The 16,571-nt window shown below is 46.7% G+C and overlaps 1 protein-coding gene across 1 annotated transcript; it reads right to left on the minus strand.

The window, feature by feature from the left end:
• Positions 1–208: 208 nt before the first annotated feature.
• On the minus strand, positions 209–16,142 carry usp33 (ubiquitin specific peptidase 33). The gene is made up of 24 exons (XM_062481081.1): positions 15,943–16,142; positions 12,934–13,034; positions 12,702–12,755; positions 12,460–12,522; positions 10,160–10,312; positions 9,724–9,832; positions 9,455–9,524; positions 8,472–8,585; positions 8,255–8,333; positions 6,844–7,300; positions 6,382–6,528; positions 6,107–6,219; positions 5,822–5,994; positions 5,563–5,633; positions 5,414–5,447; positions 5,269–5,314; positions 4,920–5,100; positions 4,612–4,738; positions 4,246–4,415; positions 3,869–3,950; positions 3,325–3,433; positions 2,616–2,718; positions 1,856–1,924; positions 209–1,418 (listed from the first exon to the last, which is right to left on the minus strand). Exons 2-24 carry the CDS (start codon positions 13,015–13,017, stop codon positions 1,261–1,263), a joined length of 2,766 nt encoding a protein of 921 aa, XP_062337065.1. The 5' UTR covers positions 13,018–13,034; positions 15,943–16,142; the 3' UTR covers positions 209–1,260.
• Positions 16,143–16,571: the final 429 nt, after the last annotated feature.

A 16,571-nucleotide genomic window follows, 5' to 3' on the forward strand; every position in this document is an offset into this window, starting at 1 on the left:
GTAATCTGATATTTCAATCATGACCATTAATTCAGTGACTGAGTGAAAATAGATGTCATATCGTCAGTCAGATAACCTGAAAATAATCGACGTCTACTATCTCCATGAAAACACAAATGGAAATGCAAACATAATGAAACATTCTAAATCTACCACCAACAGTGGTTTCGGGAAATCAACGTGATGACAATACTTTAAATTTGTCAGGTTTTAATATCAGCCAGCCAAAATCATTGAATAGTTTAGTATTCATATGCAATTTTCCAAGTGCATGTACAGCATTCTCAATCCCCCCCCCCCCCCCCATCAGTGAACACATAAGCAACACCATGCCCTATACAGAAATGAATGCCTTCAACTGGAATAGCTGATGGAAATATTGATTTGATAGCTCATTAGGTATTCAGCTCATTACATTTCAGACAAGATAGCCACGGTGCTTGTATACATATGTAGCAAGAGCAGCTATGCATTTACATGCAATATAATGTCATTTATGTGGTCAACTTGGTTTTAATTTACTTGTGTGCACCCTAAGCATGCATTCTCTAACAGACTCGGCCTGCCAAATATTTTCTACAAAAAGTCTATTAACATCATGGTAAATCACACCCCTCAGGGATAAATAACAAGAAAGTGCTAGCACTCCTGACCCATACACTATCAGTACTGGTACATTCAAATACAAATCAGACATTTGCGTGAGCATGCCACTTAACCAGTCTACAGTACAGTGTAAAACATACAATTCCTGAGGCTACTCAGTTAGTACTTAGTATCCCTTGCTAATTGAGATTTTTCTTCACTTTAAGGAAAATGGCAGCACTTGGACTCTGAAACCATTCACTTGGACAACATTTTCTTTTAAAAGGAGAACCATGTCAATATATACAAGATACATTATGATTCTTTACCATGTACAACACACAAGGTGGACATTTCCTATTTGGTCATGAAAAAAACAACACATGGCATTCAGGTAAATCCTTAGCTGTACACAAAATTAAATGCTTGGTTCTGGAGACATCCCAACATGTATTCTACAGTGCTAATAGAAATTGGGGAGATTTATACATTTATGTACAAGCATGACAAACCTTCTCAAACATGTTTATTCCCTCTTCCTGACATCGAGAGCTGTCTTGTAGTGATCTTAGTCAGGTCATTTGCTCTAATTCTTTTGAAATAAAAAAAGTGCAAAATAAAAAGGCTTTTCATGTATTTTTTCTTCACAGGGAAGGCTTTCAAGCTTGGGTTTTCTTAAATCGATCGCGTCTCAACCTCGATCTTCTCTTCTGACTGTGAGGTTTCTACTTCCTGGTGGCTGATGTTTGGTCGAACAGTTACCAAAGGGCCTCCCCCATGGATGGAATACAGGAAGTTCCACGTCTCTTCGGATATCTGGCCAGAGTCAGCACCTGAGAATACAAACGGTCAATACTACATCAATACTAAGGTACTCCCCCTCCGTAGATCTAATCCTACAACCCCATTCCAATTCTATACTGCCTTGCCTTTTATTTCCACATTGCCAACATACCCTTCCGATGTTCTCAATGACACATAACGAGGTAAAGCATTTCTGCCAAGTTAACTGAACAGATCCCAAATGTCATTGTTCATTATAGGCAGCGTCACACATAGTTCTACTTAGGCACAAGACATAAGGCAGTGTTCGAGACAGAGAGATGGACCTCCAAACACAGCCTGAAGTCATAGAACAAAGAACTGTGCCGTTTTGGAGAACTGACTATTACGGACAAGCTGAAGGGCTTTAGTACCGTCAATAATATATATGGCTGAGATCAAAAGGAATGAAATTAATACAAGTTCCATAAAAAAAGGGCTTTTTCACCTTGTTTAAGTGTTAGATGGCCGTTCTTGTTGGTGGCAATTTTAGAGTTATCGATTGGGCCAGGTGGATCTGAAAAGAAGATGGGAAATAAAGTTGATCGTTAGTCGGTATTGAAAGGCACAAGTACAGGCTATTGCATATAATTATCTGTTTGAAAGGGACTGTTGCATTTGACTGCATTTCGTTAACATCCAACAAGAAGTCCTCTCTCAGCTTATAAAGCTTTGAAGAACAAATATTGAACTAGCATTCGATACCGTCAGTAGCACACTTGCTGCATCGAAGTTCAGAGAGTAGAAAGAGACGACGGCACAAAGCAACAGAAGCACGAGAGAACGACTGATGAAATGGAACGCATCCTGACACTGTCTTAGTACGGTGACGGGCCACCCTGCACCAATAAGGGAGGCTTTTTGAAGACGAAACAAGAAAGGAGAACCTGAGATTCTATTACGCCAGGTACGAAAACACGGTCCAAGTTAGAGTCGCGACATTTGATCACAAGCAGTTCTTCATTGTTTCAAAAGTAACGTTGTCATGTTATTTATATGATGTTGTGAAAATGGGAACTGTTTTCATGATCAGTGACCTTGTGGACATTTTCTTTTTAGGACACTAGAATGCTGTTCCTTCCAGTAGAATTCAGTATCCCCTAACTACCAGATGAAGGCACTACAGTTATAAGCATTTACCCCCTTTAAAACACATACTGAGGTCACAACAGGATGGGGGAGGAGCCTCGAGGGATCTAGCCACTCACCATTGTCCTTTCCTTTGACAAAGCCTTCCCACTCTCGGAACCACTGCATGCTGATGCAGTATATGGCGACCGGAGACTCCTCCTCCTGAAACGCCTTGTTCAGCTGTACAGGCAGAGGAGGAGGGGAGCGAGAGAGAGAGAGAGAGAGAGAGAGAGAGAGAGAGAGAGAGAGAGAGAGAGAGAGAGAGGGGAAATAGGGGAGGTGACAGGAGGAGATGCGGGGGAGGAGAGAGAAAGGAGGGGGAGGTGGGAGCAGAAAGACATGGGCAGGGCAAAGATGTGGAGGAAGAGAATGGAGAGAAAAGGAGATTGAGTTAGACATCAGTTGTTTGAAATGGCCATTAACATTACAAGGCTGAAGTCTACAGTACGCCTCTCACTTAAAAACATTTTCTCTGCATCGCCTTCTTTCAATTTAAATCTACACTTGTCTGACAGCTGGGCCCCTCTACATCTGTTCCTATGCATTATGATGACTCTGCTAGACTCAGACCTGTGATCCGCTAGCGAAGTGGAGGACTCCAGCACAGTCCGAAAGTGTGCAAAAAAGAAAAAACGACAGGCACACCGTTTTTCGACCGCTTAGCTTGTGTCCCATTATTCTAGGATAACCTCCCTATGTGCCATGCCAGCCCCTCTCACTGCTTAGTCCTTTAGCTGTGTAAAGTAATCGTGTAAGTGGTGGTGGTGGCGGGGAGAGAGGACGTACCCGGACAAACATATCCAGCTCCGTCTTGCGTCTCTTCTCCAGCTTCTCGATCTCCGTCTGGCAGGTGTGGCAGACGTACAGGTGATTGACAGCTGGTCCGCCTCCATACCTGCCCAACGAACAGGCCAGATGGGTTATATCCATCACAAAAAAATTAATACAGCCAATGGTACATGGTGTACAAATTTGCCTCGCTGTGACCATTAAAGAAATGCAGCGGGACATCAAGATGTGATTTGGCGGCTGCATGGAATAGTTTAGTTATTATATAGTAGTTGTTCAGACTAGTCCGACTGAAAATGTACAGTATTGTGGTTCATGAAGCACATCTGACATGACATGTCTGTGCACACCTGAGGTAAATAAAGTCAAGGCTTGCTGATGACCGCACCGCCACAGCATTTAGTTTGATTGTTGCTTTTAGACACAAAATTGCCATTTGTTAAAGCGTACAAAAACAGGCTTGTGCCTGTCCCAACCCGATAAGGTGGAAGCCGTGTGATTAATGGTGAAGAGTGGTTCACCCAGGCAGCAGGCTGCTTACCTGCTGTAGAGGTGGTCCCACACGTTCTGAGGAAGCATCACTGCCAGGTCATCTATGGAGCCTGCCTTGTGGGGCGGCACACCTGGTGACCACAACACCGTATGACCACGCGGTACCTTCCATCATTCAAATGGGAATCTCTATCCATTTAGACTTTTCCCCCCTCCACGTCTATTGACAATATGATCCAAATACAGGACAGCCAAGCCTTTTGAAGTATTCTATACTCTACAGGGATTATGCTGAAGCCCCTTGGCAAAGCAGTCTATCTCTGGCTCAGATCAAAGTCGACAGTCTTGGGGGGGATGACTAGAAAGGAAGGGGGGAGGGCTTAGGAGATAATTGGGGGAAAGGGGGGGGGGGGGTGCACAGCATACCTCCATGGGAACACAGGAAGTCGTTGTTAGAGATGGGCCCCGGCTCAGCAAAGGTCTTGAACTTGTTGAGCCACTGGCGCGACACATAGAACTGCAGCAGGCTGGGCTCCATCATGTTCAACAGCCCCGTCACCCTCCGCCTCTCCTTCACAGCGTCCTCGTTACTCTTCCTGGAAACGGAATCACACACACATCACTGCCAACGCTGCTATACCAGAAAATATCGTCAACCATAATAATATAACGCTATACGATTCATGTGGATACAAATGTCGGACAACGATGCACTAGGAACTAGTAGGATGGGGTTCCCCCTGCACACTAGTCTTAACCTGCCGAGGGGGAGGTTCTCTTGGGAAGTCTTACTTGTAGAAGAGAACGTAGGCCTCGGCGTTCTGGACACACGACTCGGAGACCTCGGTCACGCTCTGGTCATCAAACTCATACCACAGGTTGTTGAGGTCATTCCTGCAGTAGGCTATGTAGTGGCCACCTGTATAGTTAGAGCAGAAAAGGGGTCAGTCACATCAGCCTAGAAAACAACTAACTACACTTGCAAATGACAAGTGCACTACCCTTCATTGACCAATCTTGGCTCGGGTTACGGACAGACCACATCTTGAGTACGGTGCATAAAAAGACCATAAGGGGGGGGGGGGGGGGCGAGAACTCACTGCTGGCAGTGCCATGGTGGCAGATGACTGACAGCAGGTCGTAGCTGGTGGTCTGGGCTGAGCTGTCCTTGGCCAGGAAGGGCTGCAGGTCCAGAGCCTCCAGGGGGAAGGACACGTGGGTGCCGATCTTGGTGGAGAACATCAGCTCGTGTCTGAAGCGCTTCAGATGAACGCACAGGATCTGGAGGAGAGGAATAGGGCCAGAGGTGTTGTTTTCCATTTCAGGCCTCTGTGTCTTTCTACAGACAGACAGACACGTGGCTGGTGCTTGTAAGGGAAAACAGGAATGTCTGGTGTGCTCGACTTGTAGAGGAACTCGTCCCTGTTTCGTTGGCATTTGAGCACTCACCTCTGGCAAACTTTGAACTTTACAGAATTTCACCCCATTTCGTAATCTACACACACACACACAAAAAAAGGCACAGTGTAAATATTCCATGAAGCCCTCTGATTAAACTTTGGATTGACTCATGTATGCAAGATGAAATACTCACTTTTTACATTTTTCACAGCTATACATGTTGTCTCCTAGGAATACACAATGCAAAGGCCATAAATAAAACGCAAAAAAAAAAACACATATGGTGAAGATCTTGAACGTCGGCGGAAAAAAAGCACAGTTTAGGGTGAAATAAACGCTTACCTTTCAGCTCATCCCTGGCAAAGAAGGCGGCGAGACAGTCCTGCAGTGTCACCACAGGCCCCCAGAACCAGCTGCACCACAGAAACACAAACGGCACCGTGTTTCACAAGCGTCAGAAAACACTCGAACGCTCTCCACCTCTCCCCGGGGGGCCTCACAAATGAGTGACTTCTCATATCCTACACACCTGCAGTTGTGTCGAGGCTATGGAGCACCGTAAGGTTATCTGTCAGAACCTGTGGATGGGGAGCGGACCCACCTCTTAAGGTACTCCATGACGAAGGAGATCCAGCCCTGGGGGGCGTAGGCCTCTCCGCAGGAGCCCGCCTTGACCAGGGAGGTCTGGTGGGAGGACGAGTGAAGCTTGGCTAGGTCCTCCTTCCCTGGGATGGGCAGGGAGATATCCTGGAAGTTCTCCAGAGTCACTGACACCTGGACGGCAATGCAGACGCACACAGACACGCACACACACGGTCATTAGCATTCAGTAGTTCAAAATGAATCGTGAAATCATTTCTTATGACAACTTATTCTCCAAACCCACCCTATCGCAGGTCAAGCACTGGACAGAGCTGACAATGGTCCCGTCAAACACGTCGGAGATGACGCTGCGGTACTTCCTCTGATGCCTGCTCTTAGGAGGCGTGAACGTAGTCACTGCAACAACCAAGGAAAAGCATGGACACATTCAGCCTGGGAGGGCACCACAGCGCCAGGGCACCACAGCGCCAGGGCACCACAGCATCAGGGCACCACAGCGTCAGGGCACCACAGAGTCAGGGCACCTCGAGCATGTGCAGTCTCTAGCAGGACGGTTACCTTTCTTGTGGTTGACGCCGATGCCCGGCCACATGGAGGCGCTCTTGGGGGGGCTGCTCGACATCTTGGGAATGTGGCTCTCCATGAAGACAGGGCTCTGTGGTCGCACGCTGCTGCTCACCTGGACCTCTGGGAAGGAGTCTGGTGCTGGTTGGACACAGGTTCGAGACTGGTTTAGCAAGAGCTATGGTGTGTTTTTGAGTGTGTTAAGTGAGTGGGAGTGCATTAAGTGGGAGTTTTTCCTTGTCTTCCTTGAGGGTTTAGGTTGGTTGAGGGGCAGTTCTATGGGCGTATGTGAAGCCCTCTGTGACATTGCTTGTGAAAAGGGCTAAACAAATACATTTTGATTTGATTCGATTTTTTGTTGTTGAAGTGAGTGAGCAAGCACGTGAGCCGATGAACTTCCTGATCTCATGGGGTGTTTGGGTGCGATTGGACGGGAGTAACATAGGTAGGCCTTACTTGTGGTCCTGGCCTGGATCTGGACCTTGATGGTGCCCTGGCTGCTGATGATGGGCGTGGCCTCGTTGGCGGCCGTGTCCACGTCCTTGTCCAGGTCTCCGCCCGACCCCCCGTTCACCCCGCCGCCCGAGCGGTACGCCTCGTTGATCAAGTTCTTCTCCTTCTGCCACTCCCGGTTGACCCGGCCCTCATCCGGGATCAGCATCTCCGCCTCGTTGGCGCCGTCCGCCCCCCGCCCGTCGCCCCCGCCCTGCCCGTCGCTCTCTGCCTTGTCGCTGCTCCCGCACGACTCGCACGACTGGAAGTCGCTGTCCGACTGGCCGTGGCGGTCCTCGTCCGGCCCGTCGTCCATGGTGATGGTGTGCGAGGTGGACGACGGCTCCTCGGCCTCCACCAGCTGCTCCTTGAGCTCCTCGTGGAGCTGGTCCATCAGGCAGCGCAGGAACTCCTGGGAGTCCTGAAGGAGAACATGGACAGACTGCTCACAGCAACACATGACTGAACAAGGGAACCGCTTCCATCACCATGAACTAATAGGATTAGAGGTCCATATCACTCAGAACTAACGCTTCCGGACCCAACGCTTAAGTGCTTTGTCCTATCGTCTGACTGGGCCTTATAATCTAGGGCTCCCCTGGCATTCTCTCCCCAGACTGGGAATGAATGTGCGAGTCAAAGAGCATGGATTGAGAACGTCCCGTCCCATCAAGAGAGCTAGGCCTCTGAAATCCCCTCTCCCAGGACCTTGTGTGCGCCTCCATTCATGAAGATGCTAATTCCATAGCCTCTGTTTCGGTGTAGCGCGGCGTGACCAATGAATATTCCCCAGCTAACGCGACTGAATAAACACGGGCAAGCCAAGAGGAAACAGACCCTTAATCATATCTTCATTCGGGCTTCGGCATGCTCTTGCTGCCTTGCCTAGTGACATTAAGGCAAGACCAGCCTGCCGTAAACACGCGGCTGCTTTCATACATAATGAATATTGCATTAAAACCAAAGGCGGAATTGAATCAACACATTGAGCTTGGTTAAAGACTGTGTGTGTGTGAAAGAATTTGCGCGCGAGCAAGGGAGAGTGAGGCAAAGACGAGTCAGAGATCCTCGTTATCTTCCGGGTGACTCAAGTATGAAATAAAGTCATTTCTGTGTAGGAGATGGCTCTTTGGAGAAGTGAAGTGCAAGATCACGAATTACGATTGAAAATCCAAAAGTAGAGAGACTGTTTTTTTTTGGTTACACAATCACTGGAATGTTGGCAACCGGATGAATGACCAAGTTCAGTGATTCAGTTCTGAACAAACACACAGAGAACAGTAACACAGAGACCACACTGTATGCTATAATATCTGTTGACAGGTGTTCCATCTCTAGTTGAAATTCGGTGTTCTTTGGCCCTGAGATGACCCACCTGCTGTGAATATCCACGGAACATGGGATTGATGGCCTTGATTCCCTGGAACAAAGTGGTCGGGATGACGTACGAGTTCCTGCCAGAACACAAGAACAACGTTTCACAAAGCTACAGCACAGAGATAAGGAAAACAAGACTGGGAGCATCCTGGTAGGGTTAGTAGTCCAAGGGACCAAAGGAATAAGATTGTTTCAGTGAAGAGAGAGTGGCCTACCTGTTCTTGTGCCAGAGGTCAGACACAAGCTTCTGGTAGCTCTTACACAGCGCTGGCTTCTTGTCCGTCCTCACCAGACCTCCACATTCGAGGAAGAACTGAGTCAGAGGCGGACTACAGGGCAGAGGGAGAAACAATGTCAGAACCCAAATAAGTAGCATCTATGTTCTTTATTTGTTTTTACAAGGACATATATTGTGTTGCGTCTTACACCAGTATTTTTTCTTCACATACTAGGGCAAAATCCCTTTGACCATTACCAGCTTTTAACATAAATGGCCTTCAGAAACAACAGACAGCATCACACTCTCCCACACAAGCTCAATTTAAGCTCACTACAAATTCTGATCGACATCTCGTCCGATTTTGTATATCTGTAACGTGTCAAGTTCAGACACTGCATACATTCTCACGTTGTTTAGAATATTGCCTCAGGATGTAACTTTATTTCGCCCTTCTCTCTCTAAGCGTGTGCTCTGAATATATTTTGCTGGAAAAACCAAGCAGGTGTAAATGTTACTGAAATAAAAGCTGTAATAATAAAAGTCCCAATGCAGGCAGTTTAAGGCAACAACCGATTTCAAATAAAAAAGCTGGGCAATCCAATATACGTAAAAACCCAGGCCGCCAGACAGAGACTCAGAGATGGGAGATAAAATCTGGGAACTGGTGAGGAGAAAGTAAAAAGACAAGGCTGAGTGGAACCCGAATAGTTCAACTGGATCTAAAAGCCCCACAGGGAAATACAAAAGGCCGTATTTCTAGTCTCAAATGGTGCACTGCAGCAATTTTCACAAGGGTGTTCTCTCTGCCTAACAAACCGGGCCAGCGTCAACGAGCACAAGTCAGCGAGCAGAAAATAGAAGTGACCACTGAAATAGAACCTGTTGAAAAATTTAGTGTGGGCAGGCCCAGTGGGCACAGGTGAGCAATGGTTTATGGGATTTGGAGTTCAGGAGGTTCCCAGTAGCTGTGAAGCTCACCAGTTGGAGAGGGCCTGCAGGGCAGCGTTCATGTAGCAGGTGTTCCCTATGTTCTTCAATCCTGTCAGGCCTGAGAGACAGAAACACACATCAGTGCTTGAACACAGTGGGGTCCACACCCATCTGCTGATGTCACACACATCCTCAAGGCCAAACACGGGTATTGAGGTATTTTCAATCTCCACAGTGCCACGGTGTCCTTCAGTTGGAATGACCTAGAAAACAAGTTGGAGATACGAGTGTGAAGTCGGCAAGGCGTTGCTTCTGACCTCGCGTGCGTAGCTCGTCCTCCTCCTCCGTCTCCATGTCCAGGTCCTCACTGCCGCCAGCAGGGGGCACTCTGAGAGACGTGGGGCTTCCTGGGGCACGGCCGCTCTCCTAAACACCCACACACACACACACACACACACACACACACACACAGCATATCTGATCAAGCTTATCACCCAAACCGACAGTAAACCTCACGCCGTTCACCTGGAATGTCAACAACAAGGAGCCCATGGAATTCCTTATCACGGTATCAGCCGTCTCGGCCCACGATAGTGAAGGAACAACAAGGGGGATCACATGACGTCGAATGGAGGAGCCGTGGAGGCTCTCGCTGTCAACAGTCAAAGTCAATCCCGATCAGACGGCACTCATACCAGAGAACCCTCTAGGAGAGGGACGGGACTTCAGGATGCTTAAGACTGTTGTCCTTACCTGGCTGGTGGTGGTGTGCAGAGAGGGGAGGGGCTTGTTGTTGGCCAGGGGGGACCGGGGCCCCAGTTTGCGCTCAAGGAACACCTCCTTCCCGCAGGCGTAGCACCACACGCGCAGCGTGGTCAGGTTCACCGTCAGGTTGTGCCTCGTCTCCTGGGGAAGAGCGTCGGAACGCCGTTATTAGCGACACGCGTACGCAAACAAGCACCATCTCTGTGGAAGACTGAATATCAGAGCCTAAGACCTCGAAACTGCATTCCTCCTGGGCTGAAGCAAGAAAAAAGGGACAAAACCACAAGGTTTACCCTTATTCACAGTCATCTTCTTCGGAGAGTCAATTTACAGTATATTTGGAACGCCTACAGGAACAGTACATTCACAACACAATAATATCCCGGGGAAATATCAAATGGCCCAATGGGCAACTGTTAATAGATGAACTCTCTCTTTATGTAATCAGAGACTCGTTCCTAGATTCCATGACTTGCGTCTCTGATTACAGGAGTCAGAGCGGCCAAACCCTTCCATCATGGCCGAGTTCTGCTGACCTACTGCTGCAGCACAGGCAGACAAGCAGGCGACAAGCAGGCAGCAGGCAGGCAGGCAGCAGGGGAGGCTGGCAAGACAGACCGGGAGCAGCAGACGGCCAGACCAGCAGCTCCTGCATTATTCATGACCTGTGCATTAGCTGTCACACAGCAGGACGGGGGGCTAGCAGAAGGGGGGGCAGGCGGTGGCCCTGGAGCCTTAGAGGATTCATGAGGGGACCTTTTCCAGTTTGGTGATTTATATGTTTACTCAATATCTATACAGTTTGTCACCGATAATGTCCAACATCACGTGACCCGGCTTTGTGAAAATGTTTCCTTTTGGATGAGAGACTCAGAGATACTCCTTGTTTTTACTGGTGTAGGGACGATACCATAAAGTAAATATCCGTACTTTGTATCGCCATCATAATTCAATGTTTTCAAATACAATAGCCAGTACTTGCCTAAAAACATGTGGAACTAACAGCAGAGCTAATTATAGATAAATAGTGCCCTAGAGTACTGGAGAAGCAACTCAGTCAGATTCCCTCCTTTGACTTTCACTGCTCGGACATGTCTATCTGCACCAAGTACTAGTGTTGAGAGCGGATGACTGTTCAGCACAGCTTCTCAAGTTGTTAATGAGAAAAGAAACCAGCCTGTGTGTGACAGCGTGAAAATGCTTCTCTATTTGCTTCCCTTTCGTTTACTCAATCAAGCTAGATAAGACATGCTTGTTGTCAGTTAACCTGACTGTTTGTAGCTGGACACTGGCTTTGTAGAGAAGGCACTTAAATATTAAACACTTAAACCCCCCCACACACACAGAAATTACAAAAACAAATTGAGCCCGAATGTGTGGGAGGCGAAATAGCGCAGTGCTACAACCTTGAACATGCGGTTCAACCCTGCAACAAAAAAAAGCTGACGGAATCTATCCTATTTACTGTCTGAATCAATTGTTGTTCTGCGGTCAGAGGTTTCTCGTCGCCCCGTCCTACCTCAGATCTATTCCTGCAACAGACTCTTCCTCATGCCACACCCAGTCACAGACTAACATGTTCTCCTACCCTCTGGAGTCCAGAAGCCCCATAATTGCAGCCTTTTTCCATTGAAGACTTCTCCCACTAGTATCAAACAACAGCTTGTCTGATCAACACAGCTCATCCAGTGCTGGGGCATGGTGCAATGCTATTAGCAGCCTGCTCTGGTCATATCCTGGGCAAACTTCTTTTTTTGACCTGGACCAATCAGAATTGTACTTCTTTCCTTTCTTCTGTCTATTGTGAATTCTGTGTGCTTTTTTTTTTTAGAAAGATATGATGGTGGGTGGATATTATCTTGGGTATGGCCCAGTCAATCTCTTTTTAAACAATACACTAACGCTTCACCGGAATCAGACAAGGGGTTTATACGGCCTCTATGGAGCTCAAAGCAGCGAACCATTCCCCCCTCCGTCGAGACAATCATTAATAATAAATGATCCAATAGTGAAGTTCAACTGGATTTCAACAGGCGCTCTGCAAGCTAGACGGTTTTCACAACATGTGCTTCAAAGACCAAAAAGTTATGACTGAACAATCTTTGATGCTGGGAAGCGGATGATGAAATAGCACTGTGTCGGATGCTAATACTTTTCATGGTTGTGCAGCATGATGGATTCTCTTCTGACATTCCCCTTGTTGTCCAACACCCCCTTTTCCTCTCTCCTCCTTTGCTTTTTTCAAGGATTAACAAGCCATCTTGTGTGGGGTCAAAGGTCACACTCACCTGGGAATGGACGGTGCTGTGGTCGGCGTGAGACTCTCCACAGCCCACATAGGAACAGCCATTCTGCAGAGACACAGTCAAGTTACAACAGAACAACACTCTCTCAAACTAGTGGCTGTGTCTATGTAAAACGCTCCACCTCTTGATCACCAGTGAAGCGTTTTGAAAGGTTGAGTGGCCGGTTTCTTGTCACGGCAGGTGTGATGATAGGGTGATAGTCTTGACAAGCCCTGCCCACTCACCTCTAGACAAGCCCATAAATTCGGCCCTCCAACCTTGCAGTCTTGACACTGGCCCTACAAACACAAACACAACAAATGGTGACGTCTCAGTAAATCAGCTCCACTTCACGAACCAAACAGGTGGGACGGCCTCAGCCACACAGTCTGAGCTCTATCACAAACAACAGGCCTAAATCCCAAAGACAAACAGATGATTGAGAGAGTTTGACTACAGAACAGTGGGGACACTCACATGGGATTTCTGGATGAGCTCCTCTTTGGTGATCTCGCCCACACACTCCAGATGAGGACAGTCACCACTGGACCCTGCTGGCATGGCTCACCTACACAGATCTGTTAGGGAGGAGGGAGGGAGGGATAGACAGAGGGAGGGAGGGGCGAAAAAGAAAAATGATGCTTTGAACACAGAAAATGGTTTAAGCTACAGTGAAGATCATCATCAGAGAACACCAGGAGAAAGCATTAGACACACAGGCCACACCCCAAACGAACATAGAGCAGTAGGCTAAGATATTTATTGTGTTTATTGTTGGATGGAACAGACCGGCAAGATGACTGAAACTTGACACCCAAACCAGACAACACAACTAGTTTTTCAGGTCCATTAAAACCAACAAACGACTTCCTCTCATTCCACCCAGCACATTTCTCCTTCTCCTAACTACCGAGTTCAGACTGAGCTATTGGCCCTTTCTGGACTGATTTCTGACTGAGCGTTCAATAGGCCAGAGGAAACTAATTACTATTTAAATTGAGTGGTAGGCCAGATTAAGCCCAGCATGGTCTAATGAAAATGGACACCTAAATGATGCACACTTGATTACTCAACATACCCATACATTAACAATATTTTACTTATAAATCGGTTCCCAACATGTCCCTCCCTTACCATTATGCACACGCAAAAAGACAGCCATATTTCATTTATTAGGCTTGGCTTCCTGTGTGCACTCTCACTCATCATTTGATTGAGTTTGTAAGGCCCATATCTGAAGGAGCCGTCACAGCGTTGAAACATTTAGCCGCTGTCATCCGCGGTGGTGTAATGGAGGCCATCAGCCATGGTGGCCCACTTCCACTGAGAGGGGAAGTGCTGTGGCTGCAGACAGGCCTACAACCCATGAGCAGGGGGGACATGAGCCACAGGATGTTTCCGGTGTGGGGGTGTGAGCAGTAGGCTTTTAGCACTGCAGAACAGGAGTCTGTAGTGCTAAAGTCCAGCGGTATACCTGCCTCGGGCAGCCCTAAAAGGGAACTACAGCTTCTCCTCGTTGGGTTGTTCTCAAGAGAAAATAGATGGGAGGACGATTATGTGCAGTATCAAAGGAAAATAGGCCTGTATTTGATGTAGGGTGCAGCATGGGAGGAAGAAAAGCACTGATGAAGAGAGAATCTAGGCCTATTCATCGCATCAACATTATCAAGGTTTCCGAATGTGGTCTGATGGTTGTGTCTCCACACAAACCGGAGCTAATAGCGGCGTTTACAGCTGCCAGCAGTCATTCCAAACAAGGCCAGGATAAGTCAGGAGTCGCCTCCACAAACTGCCTCTACCTCCATATAATGCACCAAGCCATTCAGTCATGTTGTAATCAGGTACTGAAAAATCACATAAAAGAAATGAAAAGGTCTTATAATAAAAAGGGCAATGAACATGCAAAATCTAGTCTGTCTTGGGATATCAAAGTGGTTTTGCACAGTGGAGTCTGGCTATTATGGGTTTCTTTACCATTCTATGATGTCGGAGTTATGCTGCAATAACACTTACAGCTTCATGTCTGAAAAGTCTTCCACCTCTAACTCAATAAATAGATTGCTAAACGGATGGCTCAGCAAAAGTGTAGCGTCGGCAAGTGCAAGACAGTGTAAAGCTTCAGTTCAAGACATGCAGCAGGCCAGTCATGTCCAAGATTGCACAAATCAATACCTGGTTTCTCATCTCAGCAGAGCTACTAGTGGGCCTGTGTATTAATCAAGTCTGTCGGATCATTTACATCCTACAACACTTCTTTAGTTGCCCTGCAGCTCATGAACACTACACACACTACTGAAAAGACACTCATTTAACATATATATGGCTCTCTTTGATCTAAACTAAAACAGACGTTTTAGTTTAGATCAGATTCTAAATGGAAGTCCTGTAATGACAGGATACTAACTAGTGTTAAATTACATATTCATTTTTTGGTTTCTGTTTCCCTGATCTAAAAACTACCTACAGGGGCTACGTTCATGAATATTGAGCAAGTGAAGAAAACAATCCTGAACACTCAGGAACAGTGCCACATAGCAGTTCTAATATTATTTGTATTGTAGATAATAATCAATGTGCCTCGAGCAAAGAGACCTTTGTACCACCACCACTGTCCAGCAGAGCAATCCAATGAATGCAAACAAGAAAGATGAGACATTTTATATCGACTGTAAAAAGTTGGAAATATTGCCCATTTGGCCAAGGGGAATGCCAGTTCACTTTATTCAGTAGAGAATACCCACATATATTATCGTTCAGGGTGGGGCATCTGCCTTTTGATTACAATATGGAAGCTACTTGAGCCGTGGAATATAGATTCAATCGTTTGTATCAATCAGAGAACTAACTCTAAACCGGTAGACTTACGAGACATACAGTAGGCTACCTAATAACCGCTAGTTGTAGTGCGGCCAACTAAGAAAAGCAGTCGTAAGTCAAGCACTTCGTTCAGTTGTTATAAGTATTGTTGACGTTAACCGTTCAATATAAACGCAGAAAAATACCTCGTATGATAGACATCGCATTTGAAAAAGACCAACATTACGTGTGCGACAGAAGGGGAAAGCAAGACAGTAAAGGTATTAAGTGATCTAGCTAGCACTAGCTACAGTAACAGTATGAAGTGACGGCGTTGACGAGCTGTCAAACAAAGCTAATGCCGCTAGAGCTAGCACACTTGGTCTGTGTCCAAGTCTGAATTAGCAAAAGCTAGGAAGCTAGCTTCGAAATATATAGTTATTGGTACCTTCAGCACTGAGCAAACTAGGGTTGTGTAAACGAGCCAGTTTCCCAGATGAGACAGCAAGTCATCCTAGCAATGTTGCAAGTCATTTCACACGTCGCTAGCTGGCTAGTTAGGGCTGTTAGCTATCGAGCTAGCTACTCGCGTTAGAGCCTTCGTCAACCACTGCAGTGTGACTGCCTGCACTGACATTAGGCACTAGCTTAGCCAGCACAGCAGTGACAGGCAGAATCCAATGTCCTTACCTGCACGTAATAGATAACAGTATTCCGTAATCCTTCCAATATTATGACTTTAGCACACAGGTTTAACATTAATCCTTGACATTTTGAATGGTTGATCAAAACTAATTTCACGAGACCGTACGTTTCAGACAACCACAACTTCCAGGTTGAAACCTTGGCTGCTGTTGTGTACGCCCCTCAAGTCAAATCGACGGTTTCCGGTTACGCCACGAACGGGTTTCCTGTTGGAATTCCTAGGATCCAAGGAGGTTGTAGGATCTATAAAAGTGTTGCAAGTGTCCCTTGCTTAAACCCGGAATGTTAGCTGAACAGAATGTGTCACACATATTTTAAAGAGATGTCCTTGATGTTCCATGCATTATGATGTGAAGTTGTTTACTTGTCTTGTGTGTGTAATTTCAATATCATACATTACGATCCTACTCAATTGATAAAGAACTGTCTTTATTTTTTTTTGCTCTAGATTATGCAAGTTTGTTGGTTATTCTGAAAGCCCTATGGCGCAGAAGAAAGGTATCTTGCCTCGGGGATCGTTGTGCCACCTGGTGGCTGACGGTTGCCGGTGGAGAAAGACAAGAAACCCAACCCAAGCGCCACCAACTGGTCAAATGCATTTACAATTTTAATTG

The sequence above is a fragment of the Osmerus eperlanus genome, chromosome 16 (genome assembly GCF_963692335.1).
Source record: "Osmerus eperlanus chromosome 16, fOsmEpe2.1, whole genome shotgun sequence".
Taxonomy (NCBI): Eukaryota; Metazoa; Chordata; class Actinopteri; order Osmeriformes; family Osmeridae; genus Osmerus; species Osmerus eperlanus.

Bases quoted from the DNA above. Each gene is read 5' to 3' on its own strand.
- usp33 (XM_062481081.1), bottom strand. From the start codon at position 13,017: ATGCCAGCAGGGTCCAGTGGTGACTGTCCTCATCTGGAGTGTGTGGGC. The intron at 5,995-6,106 runs GTGGGTTTGGAG...ATTGCCGTCCAG, and splicing joins AGTGCTTGACCTGCGATAGG to GTGTCAGTGACTCTGGAGAA. The intron at 1,925-2,615 runs GTGAGTGGCTAG...TCTTCTTTTCAG, and splicing joins TGTCAAAGGAAAGGACAATG to ATCCACCTGGCCCAATCGAT.